Raw genomic sequence first — 12,422 nt, forward strand, 5'->3', positions numbered from 1 at the left:
ACGAGGTTCCAATAATGTGCGTGCTTGACATCACTGTTGAAATAACACTTCTTTGTGTTTTGTTAGGGTGGAGAGGTCCACAGACCAGGTCATCAAGCCAGTTAATGTGGAGGCCTTGTCCAAGTGGGTGGGAAAGATCCCAGCTGATGTGGTGAGGGACATGGCCGTCATCGCCCCTATGCTGTCCAGGCTAGGCTATGACCCACATGCCAATCCCCCAAACTATGGCCAACCTGACCCCAAAGTGCTGGACAACACTAGAAGGGTGAGTACTAAGCAGACATGTTCTTGATTTTATATTCAGTTTGACTTTCATTAGAATTAAAATTTTAAGATCCCAAGTTTTGTAGAGAAATGTCAGAGTAATTTTACTGGATAAGAAGACCAAGTTGCAGCAGCAAAGCTCTCTTGACTTCACTGGTCAAATAACTAGTCCAGCACCCCCCCAATACTAAATGGATGAGAAATGATGTGTTTACTGTTGAGCTTCAGTGACTGGATGAATAACTATTGTCTTTGAGCAACAGTAGTGCTATCAAATCTTTATGCTAAGATAAGGTGAGCTAAAAAAGTCCAACTGGCTTCTGGTTATAGAATCATATTTAGCATCCAGTCACATCTGTGTCATTGTTTTTATGTTTAGAAACTAAATTCCCTAAAAATGATTATATTCCCTGACAAAGGCTCCGCAGCACTTATTGAGTTTGTCTTTTTCCTTTTTTAAACTCTAAAATCCTGCCTTTGCTGTCCACTAAATGATTTTCATGGTAGGAACAGGGTCTAGAAGGTGTGATCAAACACAATGAGCCTCAGTATTAACAATGTAAATGTGACACACGCCCAGTATCTTGTCCAAAGACAATAACAAGATGAAGTGTATGTTACTACAGCACTCGGTGTAGAGATTATACTACTACTACTATTTTCACTGATTCTGTGATCTTAGTCAAGTTTTAAAAATTAACTGCAATAAAGACATAATGATGTCATCAGAGTTACCTTAGTTTGAATGCATGGTCTACACCAGGGGTGGGGGACCTCCAGGCCTCGAGGGCCAGTGTCCTGCAGGTTTTAGTGTCCTTGATTCAACACAGCTGATTTAAACGTGTTAAAGTTCTCCAGAGGCCTGGTAATAAACTAATCATTGGATTCAGGTGTGCTGACCCAGGGTGAGATCCAAAACCTGCAGGACACCGCCCCTCGAGGCCTGGAGTTCCCCCACCCCTGGTCTAGACAATAAGTAACAAACTGCCTTTACCGAGGACAGTTTGCAGCATGCAAAACTAATTTCTTTGTAAAATATTCATTTGAAACTGACCAAATTAAAATAAAATCCAGAAATTATACTGTAGCTTTTATATATATATATATATATATATATATATATATATATATATATATATATATATATATATATATATATATATATATATATATATATATATATATATATATATATATATATATATATATATATATATATATATATATATATACATACATACATACATACATACATACATATACAGTGTCTTAATTCCTTCTATGATAAAGCAGGCCGTTGCATCACAGAGGTTTTTGTCCTAAGGCATTTTTCAGGAGAGTGTCTGGGACCGTAAAGACCTGAGCTTTGGCTGTTGGGGTGTTGTGCTCGGTAATGCTGTGCGGCTGCTGGTTGCTCCTCCTACACTGTGCCTGACGTGACTCTAAGTCTATTCCATTCACATGATTTATTTTGTCTTTGGACTTGCTTGGGATTCAAAGTCGGGCGATGTTTTTGATCCATATCAGTTTTGAGTATTCTGTTTTCACATGTCACTCTAATGCTCTTCACTTTGCAGGCAGTCTGGTTTGTGTGATTAACTTCTGAATGTGGGATTGCAGTAGAAACAGACATTGCACTTTGGAGTACTTTATGTTGATAATGTAACTATTTTTATTACCATTAAAACTACTCCTACTTTACTATATGAACTACTGCTGCTGCTTACTGTTCCAGTACCACTTTGTTTAAGCTTGTGTCCAGAGACTAGAGATGGCACGATACCACTTTTTTATGTCCGATACCGATACCGATATCATAAATTTGGATATCTGCCGATACCGATATTAATCCGATATAGTGTTTTTTTAATCAATAAAACTGTTTTTTTAATATCTTGCTGCATTTTGTATAAGTTCATACTCAAGTTTAAATAAACAACAACACTAAAGCTATTCTGTTATACCTGTATGTAAAAATACACTGCACCCAAAATATTTCATAGTTCAGCAACACTGATCAATCTAATAAACTTAAACCTACTCCATCCTCCCTATTCTGGTATTTTAAAGAGTACTTAGCAGAAATATTAAGCAACCTAACTAATAGGGTTGCAAACTCCCAGCAAAAAAAAAAATAGGAACCACCCCCACCCTCCACCTCATGATGCTTAATCAACGTAATCAACTTTAATTTGATGCAGTGTGAAAAAAAAATGCACAGAATTAAATTATTTTTTTCAAGAATAATTAAATAGATTCAACATCTTTCTTCAACAGAATTGCAGACTGCACAGACGGTACCTTCCCAAAGGAAAAAGTACTATAGCTTACTAGGGTATATTAGACTTAACAGTTACTATATACAGTAATGGACTTCTATACATTTTACATCAGATTAAAACTTTGGGTGTAAGATTCAGATAATTATTTATTAAAAGCTAGACATTTTAAATGAGAATAAGAAAGAAAAGTATGTCTTTGTGCCCCTTTTCCCTGTTCATGCCCTATCGGCCCCCTAGCTACACTTTGCTAGATCCGCCCCTGCACAGTTACCAGCCGTCAGCTACGTGAAAAGGATCCTGGTGTAGAAAGTAATATTAAATAAATTCTAACAACAGCTTGTGAAGCTTAAACGTGCTGCTGTTGTTCAGCTGCTGGTTTCCTCTTTCTGGTGCAAAGTGGGCCAAAAACAAACAAGAGAGACGGACTCGCGACAGAAAAGCCGATCAGCTGATCGTTAAGCAGTTTCACATTGAAGTAGCGGCAGGAGAGGGAGAGAGAGGCAGTCGCTCCATATATCGGTTGTTAAGCTTAACGTGGGAACGCTTTACAAACATTCAGAGATGAACTTACACACTTGCTTTACTTCTCTCTGGGATAACTTCCTCGGAGATGAAATGCTGGATTGCTAGCGAGGCTACAAATACACACAGCAGCTCTATGACGTGAGCGCACTGCTCCAACGTGCTACGGTTATGAGCCGAGTTACGCCGTGTTGCAAGTTTTGTGAGATGCTTTTTTGATATTTAATGGATCGGATTACATTTTTTATTTCTCACCGATATCCGATCCAGCAATTTACGTCAGTATCGGACCGATACCGATACCTAATATCGGATCGGTCCATCTCTACCAGAGACACACTTTTTTTTTTTTTTAATGTCTGTACATCTCTGTCTGCTTTCACTGCCTGTAAACAGCTGGACCTGTGGGTAAGAGGAGGGACAGGAGCAGAACCACCAAACGAACAGTTCATGGCTGACATCACATAAACGTGCTGCTGCTTAAGCTCTTGCTGTCATAGTCGTGTCTAGGGCTGGGCCATATCATACCGTTCACGGCAGGGCTCGCAAAATTTCAAAATCTCTGGTAGCCCTTTGGGCAGGGACTCTTCAGTTTTTGGTAGCCCCAAATAAATTTAAGTAGCCCGAATAAAAAAAATAGAGCAATTTTTTGATTGATGTTTTGTTTCCTGTTTTGTTTCCGTTACAAATTGAACAGAAATTTCTATGAACTTGTAAGAACTGTGTGAATCAGTCTGTGTCAGATCCTGAATCTGAAATTTACACTGAAGTCAAGGGTAAGGGGTAAGTGGAACCAAGATCGAGGCCATTTGCTTTTTGAAGTTTGCAAAGACTGCTAAATTTTGCCAGTGGTGGTTCACTCTTTGCAACATAGTACGCTGTTCTAAACAGATTTTTCAGGTTTATTTTTGGTATATTCTTTGCAATTGGTGTTTGTTCTGGGAAAGACATTGCAGACTGAGCAATAATGCATTTCTTGCATTTCTCATGGGTTCTAATGGGGGTCTTTCTTAAAATTACTGGTCCCAGTAACAAAGGCGCTTGTCGACTCAGAAATCGAGGGAAAAGCAACAACACACCCGGCAGAACATTGTGTTATTTACAGGGGTGCACATAAGTGGTCCACAGGTGCGCATTTGCTGTCAAAATAAAAGACGCGCACCAGATAAGAAGTTGCAACGTGCGTTTGCGTACATATAACAGGCTCTGTTTTTGTCCGCTAGAGTGGGATTTCCACGGCATATTCTGCACCACATCTCTGTGCGTTCATCATTTGTTTGAAGCCAGCTCACCTCCTGCAACCACTTTTCAGAGAATACGCGCTTCTTTTGTGGTTCGTACTCCTTCTGACATTTCTTTGGAGGTGGAGGAACACCAAAGTAATTGCTTAAAGGAGCTTCTTCGACATCTTTAAGAGTTCTAAACAAATGTCTGTCCTTCTCCAGAAAATCTTATGTACTCAAACGCGCGTTGCAACTTCTTATCTTGTGCGCGTTTTTTATTTTGACAGCGAATGCGCACCTGCGGACCACTTATGTGCAGCCCTGGTTATTTAGCTCGTCATATTCCAGCCACAGAAATTCTTTTGTCCATGAAACCATAAAGCTGAGCTTTCTTTTTGCCTTATAGTCTGATTTGTCATAACTTTTCCGTTTTGTGGTAGCCTTTTCTTTGGCTGTCACTTCTTCACCCTGACCTGTCTTATTTGGCTCAGCAGAACTAAAATATATATCCTGCTGCTTTTACACACGCACTCACATAGCGCTCAGCGATTCTCTGCGCGATCAACCTCTCACATGTTTAAGCTTGCTGCGGGAGATTTCACTTGTCATGTTTGAATAGTAAGCTAACGACTGATAAGACGATGTCAGAGGAATTGGTGCGCAATTAATCGTCACTCACCAATCAGTGCTGCCGCTCTCTATACACAGTTCGCGCGATCGCAAAGTGAAAGCAAAAAACAAGCGCAAATTCAAACGCGATTTCAATATGTCACATATTGGCAGTGGCTCATCGATGCCAATGACATAATTACTCAGCTACATTTCCGAAAGAATGCAAAAGCATTGACACATATTTTTCCTTCCTATGATAGCCCGACGGGCAGGGCTGAGATAGACTTTGGTAGCCCGACTGGAAAAATCGCTAGCCCCGGGACGTCGGGCTAGCGATTTTGCGAGCCCTGGTTCACGGTAATACCGGTATAATGTTAGGCAATGTTAAGAAAATGAAATATGGCGATAGAATATGGGTAAAACGCGCATGCGCAGTGCCTTTGTTTTCATACGCACATGGTGGAAAAAGCATGGCGGCGACGGAGAATGAGAAGGGCGAAAGTGGATCGTTGAATGAAACAGATGAACCAGAACTGGTTTGTAAAAATGCTGCAACTTCACTGGTGTGGAACTGGTTTGGCTTTCGTCCGTCAGATACACACCAAAGCACATTTTTGGGGAGAGGATGCAAGCGGGCCGTCGTTATTACCGAACGAATTTTATGTGGTACACGGCGCTCAAAAATCTGTCAACGATGTTTTAGTGCGACTTTGCTAAGCTACGAAGCCGCACCGCTTGATGGATTGTGGGAGCATTACGGCTATCGTAGGCAGGAGCCTCGCGGAGTGATACGTACTGTGCTTCAACATAATATTACCGTATTGTGTGTGTATAACCTCTTTTTAAGTTTTGTGGATATTATACATGGTTATGCTGAGGATATGTCGGCCAGTTTCCACTGGAAATGCCTTTTGGTTAAACTGTCAGTGAGGAATTTGCACTGTTACATTTTTATATAACTTTAATGCACATAAAAAACAGCTGCTTGTTTAAGTGGAAAAAAAAATGATGGGGTTTTTGCACTAATAAAGTTTTGGAGTTGTAAAGTATTTTGTCTTGTGTCGGTTATATCGTCAGTTATACTGTTATCGCAAATTTTCAAATATATATTGTAATAAATATTTTTGGCCATATTGCCCTGTCCTAGTCGTGTCCTTGCCAGACGTGTAACCCTCAGTAGTTATTTTTGGAGCAGGATGTGTTTTATTGAACCTCTTTTCTCGGGGGGTGCTATCAGCTGACATGCTCTGCAGCCCACTCTTTGAGTTTTAAACTGAATGTCTGGCAAGAGGAATTAATTTTTATTTCAAGGTCTCCCTGTTACTTGGATACCTGTTTTCTCAGTGTGTCAAATTTTCTTTTTTCTAATAAGAGATGCTAGCATCAAGTCGTCATGGAACTAATTTGAATTATTGTAAGTCATTAGGACCACTGGGAAGACTTGGGCTCAGTGCCTGTGGCATCCCTTACTCAGAGTTGAGGGAGGCTGTAGTTTCCATTAGTGTCAAATTCCATTCTGTGATTATATGATGGTCCAAGCTGTCTGCTGCTGGTAGACTGATGTTCGTAGGGTATTGTAATCACTGGTAAGAAGACAAGGTAGAGAAGCCGTGCTCCTTGAACTCTTGTTCACAGTTGGATTAGTAGTTTAGTGCTGGAACACGATGAATGCCTCGCATGGACGATTAGTGTGTTTTTCCAAGCTTGACCTCTCATCCTATTAGACTGCTGTCCAAACATTTTTGTCTGACTTGTTGCTTCCAAGCTGAAAGCACAGAGCGTTTTCTTCACTGGGTGTTTTTTGTCTGTCCATCTGTGGAAGCTGTCGGCGTCCGTGCACCATACTTGTTCATCTCTTCAAACAAGCATCAAGGTATTTCCCAAAGTCTTACACCTGGCATTAGGGCTGGGCTATATCATACCGTTCACGGTAATACCGGTGTAATTTTGGGCAACGATAGGAAAATGAAATATTGCGATAGAATGTGGATAAAACGCGCATGCGCAGTGCCTTTGTTTACATACGCACATGGCGGCGACGCAGAATGAGAAGAGCGAAAGTGGATCGTTGAATGAAACAGATGAACCAGAACTGGTTTGTAAAAATGCTGCAACTTCAGTGGTGTGGAACTGGTTTGGCTTTTGTCCGTCAGATACACAACAAAGCACATTTTTGGTAGCGCATGCTAGCGGGCCGTCGTTATTACCGTGTTGTTTGGAAAATACGGCGCACTTAAAATTAATCCTTTGATTTTTCTGAAAATCATCAGTGCCCCTTATAATCCCGTGTGCCTTATGTATGAACTCTGGTTGTATTTACTGACCTCGAAACGATTTTATGTACACGGTGCTCGAAAATCTGTCAAATGTTTTAGTACGACTTTGCTAAGCTACGAAGCCGCACCGCTTGATGGATTGTCGGAGCATTACGGCTATCGTAGGCAGGAGCCTCGCGGAGTGATACGTACTGTGCTTCAACATAATATTACCGTATTGTGTGTGTATAACCTCTTTAAGTTTTGTGGATATTATACATGGTTATGCTGAGGATATGTCGGCCAGTTTCCACTGGAAATGCCTTTTGGTTAAACTGTCAGTGAGGAATTTGCACTGTTACATTTTTATATAACTTTAATGCACATAAAAATCAGCTGCTTGTTTAAGTGAAAATACATTGATGGATTTTTTTTTTTTGCACTAATAAAGTTGTGGAGTTGTAAAGTATTTTGTCTAGTGTCAATTATATTGTCAGTTATATCTTTATCGCAAATTTTCAAATGTATATCGTGATAAATATTTTTGGTCATATCGCCCTGCTCTATCTGGCATTTAAAATATAGAGTTTACCATAAAGTTAAGCTGTTGTGCATCTCATGAATTATAAACATTATACATGTGGTATACAAGTGTGTGTGCTGACTTGGGAAGCCTCTTAAGTAGTAAGCTTTAAGTGTCATAAATTGGGAGATCATCTCTCAAGATAACCTGTGGCTAAGATCGAGCCTAGCATCAGTACCATTTCCAAAGTGTTTCTCTGGTCACATCAAAGCACCAGAGAGTGAGACTCTGACCTCTCCGTGAAAGCTGAGCAGGTAGGCTGAAAACTGAGATGCACTCAGAGCGGTGGTTTTGAAAAAGTTGCGATCCATGAAACAGTGCGTGTTGGGTTTGTGTTTAATGTTTGGATTGCTTTTCCATTTGTTAGAACAGGACTTGAAGGCAAAGAATGAATTCATCTTAATGCTATTTTTACTCGTCAGGAGTGTAATGACCTGAATGGAAACATTTTGGAGTATAAGATGTGAGAGGAGAGAGGGCTTTGGCGTGTTTCTTGGGAATAATCTGCCTGACCACAGAGAGATGGAAACTTCAGAGAAAGAATTGCAAAGCCTGCTTTATAAAGTTTAAAGTGGAAATATTCTATCCAGTCACCAATTTGGTGCACAGAGTATATAACAGGATCGTCATATTCAGCATATCAATGAATATTAACTGCAGCACACATCACGGATGTGGCTCGTCGATGCTGATGTTTCCATATTTGCATGCTGTCAGTTGCAGTGTTTTTTTTGTGATGCTCCACTGTGTTCGTGAACAGTGTCTCATTGTAGATGAGTACAAAGCACAACATTTTCTGCTGTGTTGCACTGCACTCCTGTGTGTTACCAGTTTGCTGTCAAGGCCGGTACGTCGGTGTGTGCTGGTATCAGCTCTCCATGTTGTTACTATGCCGTGCATGGTGGTCCTGTTTGCATAATTTGGATGCAGTAAATAATCATGTCAGTGTGGCGGTTCCTCTGAAATAGTTAACAATAGACTTGGGTGCCTCGTTGTCAGATATATGTTGTGTAAATCTACACATGATCCCTCTGGATCGGCCCAGCTGCAGAGCTTATGTTGTTTATTTGTCCTCTGTGTTCCCTCCCTCTTGGCCCACAGTTCTTGTATACAAAGGAGGACCAGCTTTAGATAAACGAGCAGACTGTCACAATGCTCTGCAGTCTGTTTGCCTTCACATTTTACAATACATCAGAGGTGGGCAACTCCAGGCCTTGAGGGCCGGTGTCCTGCAGGTTTTAGATCTCACCCTGGGTCAGCACACCTGAATCAAATGATTAGTTCATTACCAGGCCTCTGGAGAACTTCAAGACATGTTGAGGAGGTCATTTAGCAATTTGAATCGGCTGTGTTGGATTAAGGACACATCTAAAACCTGCAGGACACCGGCCCTCGAGGCCTGGAGTTGCCCACCCCTGCATTACATTACAAATATGTGATATTGTAGGGTTTCTTACAAGAATCTTATTTGGGAAGGTTACCCAGGTATGCCAGCTGTTCCCAAAGTATACTTGGTAACATATTTCTGAAAACAATGAAGTTGCTAGCCAGTGGGCCCTCTCCCTCCATCATTTGGCAGAGCATTTTCAAGTTCTGTTCTCATTTTTCCTCTCAGGTGCCAGATTGATAGCAATCAGTAGCTTCTGCAGATGGATGTGTCCTGCAGGGAGTCTGATCCCAACCGGACTATTTTGGAGAGCAGCTGGAGACCATAGCCTCCATGCATTACCACGGTAACCCAAACCTGCAGCAGATGAGCGTGCTACAAAGAGCGTGCTGGAACTGCAGAGCTGAACAATGGCTGTTCTTGACGTGACCGTTATCTGTGCATATAGATATAGCCACAGTGATAATGGACTTTGATTTTGCACTCTTTATTTTGAATCCTTGAGTTATCAACAGTACATGCATGCACTCACCACACATGAGGTCCGGTTTGCTGGAGGTGAAGCCCAGCAGACACCAGCTGCAGCTCATTATCAGCACTCCTCACTGAAAACAGTTGTACTCCTAACTTTACGTCTTACCAGTATCAAGATGAACAAGTTCTTAAAAAAAAAAAAAAGTTCACCCCTCGTACAGATGTTATGACAGGGGAACCTTTAAAGGCCATAAGCAAGTAATTGTGGAAGCAAGTGATCTGGAAAAACTTTGGAATCTTTGCCAATTTGACTATTATCTGAAAAATCTTTGTTTTATGCCAAGTTCCATCTCAGGATTTTCCTTTCCAGGATTTATCTTGTTGCTTCACCCATTAATGTTGGTGGATGAGAAAAGTGAAAGGTTGTTTTTGCTCCTCTGCATCAGTGCAACCCTGTTTGTTTTTATCCATTCAGTTATTTGTTCTTCTGGCTTTTATCATTAATGTTATGGAGTCCTTCCTTTTTTAAAATTGATACAAATTCAACTATGGGGACCAAAGTTCACTTTGTCCTGAAGACATCCACCCCCTTAGTCTATTAGTAATCGCCCCCCCCACCCAGATTTTGTGTTGCATTGCATAAGACATCTGGCAACCAGCCCTCAACTAACTTACTGGATGATGAAGCCACATGTGGAAATGCTCTCTTCAATATTCACCCAGCCCCATCCAAATATTTACCCTCAGTTTCTTCTCCTCACCCCCATTTCACCACAGAGCATGCAGCTTGGATCGAACTGCACAGCAGAGAAATGGTTTGGAAGGAGTGGCTGAGCTGAATGTTTGCATTGTGCAGACACGGAGGACGATGCAAAGGATCAAGGAAGCCTGACCTGTTAGGCTTAGTCTTATCTCACTTGTGCTTTGTTGCTTTTACTGTGAGTGAAGACCCCTGTGGATTATAGGTATTTCTTGTCAGCAGGAGTGGCCCTATGGTTGATGTTTATCTCCCCCAAACCTTTGTTTTTATTCAACCTTGAAAATATCAGGAACTTCTCGCGCAGCGTTTTATTCATTTTAGTTTCCACCACTTTATAAGTATTGAGAACCAAACTAAAGACTTGAGAATGAATGAAAGAATTATTGAATGGCTCAATGAATAAGTCATCTGTCCATCTTTTCATCCATCTGTTTTCTTCTGCTTATCTGGGCCCAGGTCACAGGGGCAGTAGCCTCAGCAGAGACCAGGCCTCCCTCCTCCAGCTTATCTAGTCAAAAGATAAAATCTCTGTAGTGCAACCTGGGTCTGCTCTGGCCCATCTCAAATACGGCAATAACGACAGCCCGCTTGCATGTTCTACAAAAAAAAAGTGCTTTGTTGTGTATCTGACGGACAAACACCAAACCAGTTCCACATCACTGAAGTGGCTCCATTTTAACAAACCAATTCTGGTTCATCCGTTTCACTCAACAATCCGCTTTCACCCTTCTCATTCTCCGTTGCCGCCGTGCATTTTCAGCCGTGTGCGTATGAAAACAAAGGCACTGCGCATGCGCGTTTTACCCATATTCTATCGCCATATTTCATTTTCTTATCGTTGCCTAACATTGTACTGGTGTTACTGTGAACGGTATGATATGGCCCAGCCCTAGTTGGGTCAGCATTGAAAACGGCACGTAACAGCTGATGATGCAGACTACTACTGTTCACATCTCTGATATTGTTGGTGGTTTAGCGTCGCCCCTGCTGGACAGATAGTATAAAGCCATAATGTAAAGCTGCTTTGCAGAGAATAGTGTCAGAACCGTCCACTTCAGCCACTCTGTGCTTCCTGAGCTGGCTAAGAAAGAAGCTGAACCCCAGCGTCCTCCTGGGTCATGCTTTAAAATCTGACCCGTTGACTTGGACCTCAGCTTTGTCTGTGCTTCAGGCTATTTAAGCTCGCTGTAAATGAGGCTCATCAGGCCTGGCTCTTGAAGCCACAATCAATAGCTTTTAAGTGGCTTTGCAGTTGCTCTGATCCCTGGTGAGAAATGGATATTGGGATCAATATATTCTCAGTTTTGCCACTGTAAAAAAATAATGAGATGATTTGGTAGAGAGACGAGATAATAACGCTGTTCCTCGTCTGCTGTGTTGGGCTTTTCTTCTGTGGCTGGACCTTGTCCTTCATAATGATGGGCAGACTAATCAAATTGATTCTGGGCAATGGTCAGTGCTCTCTGGCTCTCAGGCCTCAGCAGAAAGTCATATCCATGAAACTGGGCTAGACTTGGATAGAAGAGAGACGAGTCAGAATTGGGACCTATTTAGGACTTCAATGAAGAATTTATCGATCGCTGCTTCTTACTCTTCAAGCTCAGCTCAAGACTCGAGCTTCTATATTTTCCCATCGTATTAGTGGAGGAACATGTTATGTTTTGCTGTGCTTGCTTGTTGTGTACAACAAAAGGAAAGCTGTAATTTAGCTGCACAGCCGTAATCAAAGCAGCAAAGCTCTGTGTTAGATGACGGCAAATAGCTTGATGCATGCAGTCACAATTGAGTCGTCCTCCTTTACAGTAAGGTTCTTTATTATTCATCAGCCCTGCTTCAGCTTGCTTGGCATCACATTAGCATAGGTGTGCTTGTCCTAACAGGTATCAGGGTTGTTGTAGCCTGCTCCACCTGAATCCATGAGAGAGCCAGCTAACACTGTAGTGCCGTTATTTTGTGGAAGCGTCCCTCCGTCCCTTTTTTTTCGTGCTTAGTTGTAGTTTGCTTCTGATAAGAATGCCACCTTTTCACCAGCTTAACATTTGTTTGTCACATTTGATTAC

The 12,422-nt window shown here is 41.5% G+C and overlaps 1 protein-coding gene across 2 annotated transcripts in view; it reads left to right on the top strand.

Moving 5' to 3' along the window:
- tpst1 (tyrosylprotein sulfotransferase 1) overlaps positions 1-12,422 on the top strand; it is a 44,083-nt gene that overhangs the window by 24,145 nt on the left and 7,516 nt on the right. For both annotated transcript variants that reach the window (XM_031728578.2, XM_031728579.2), the window contains exon 3: positions 67-265. In XM_031728578.2, coding sequence (XP_031584438.1) covers positions 67-265 — 199 coding nt within the window. The remainder of the gene's footprint in view (positions 1-66; positions 266-12,422) is intronic.

Source organism: Oreochromis aureus, linkage group 14 (genome assembly GCF_013358895.1).
Source record: "Oreochromis aureus strain Israel breed Guangdong linkage group 14, ZZ_aureus, whole genome shotgun sequence".
NCBI classification, from domain to species: Eukaryota; Metazoa; Chordata; class Actinopteri; order Cichliformes; family Cichlidae; genus Oreochromis; species Oreochromis aureus.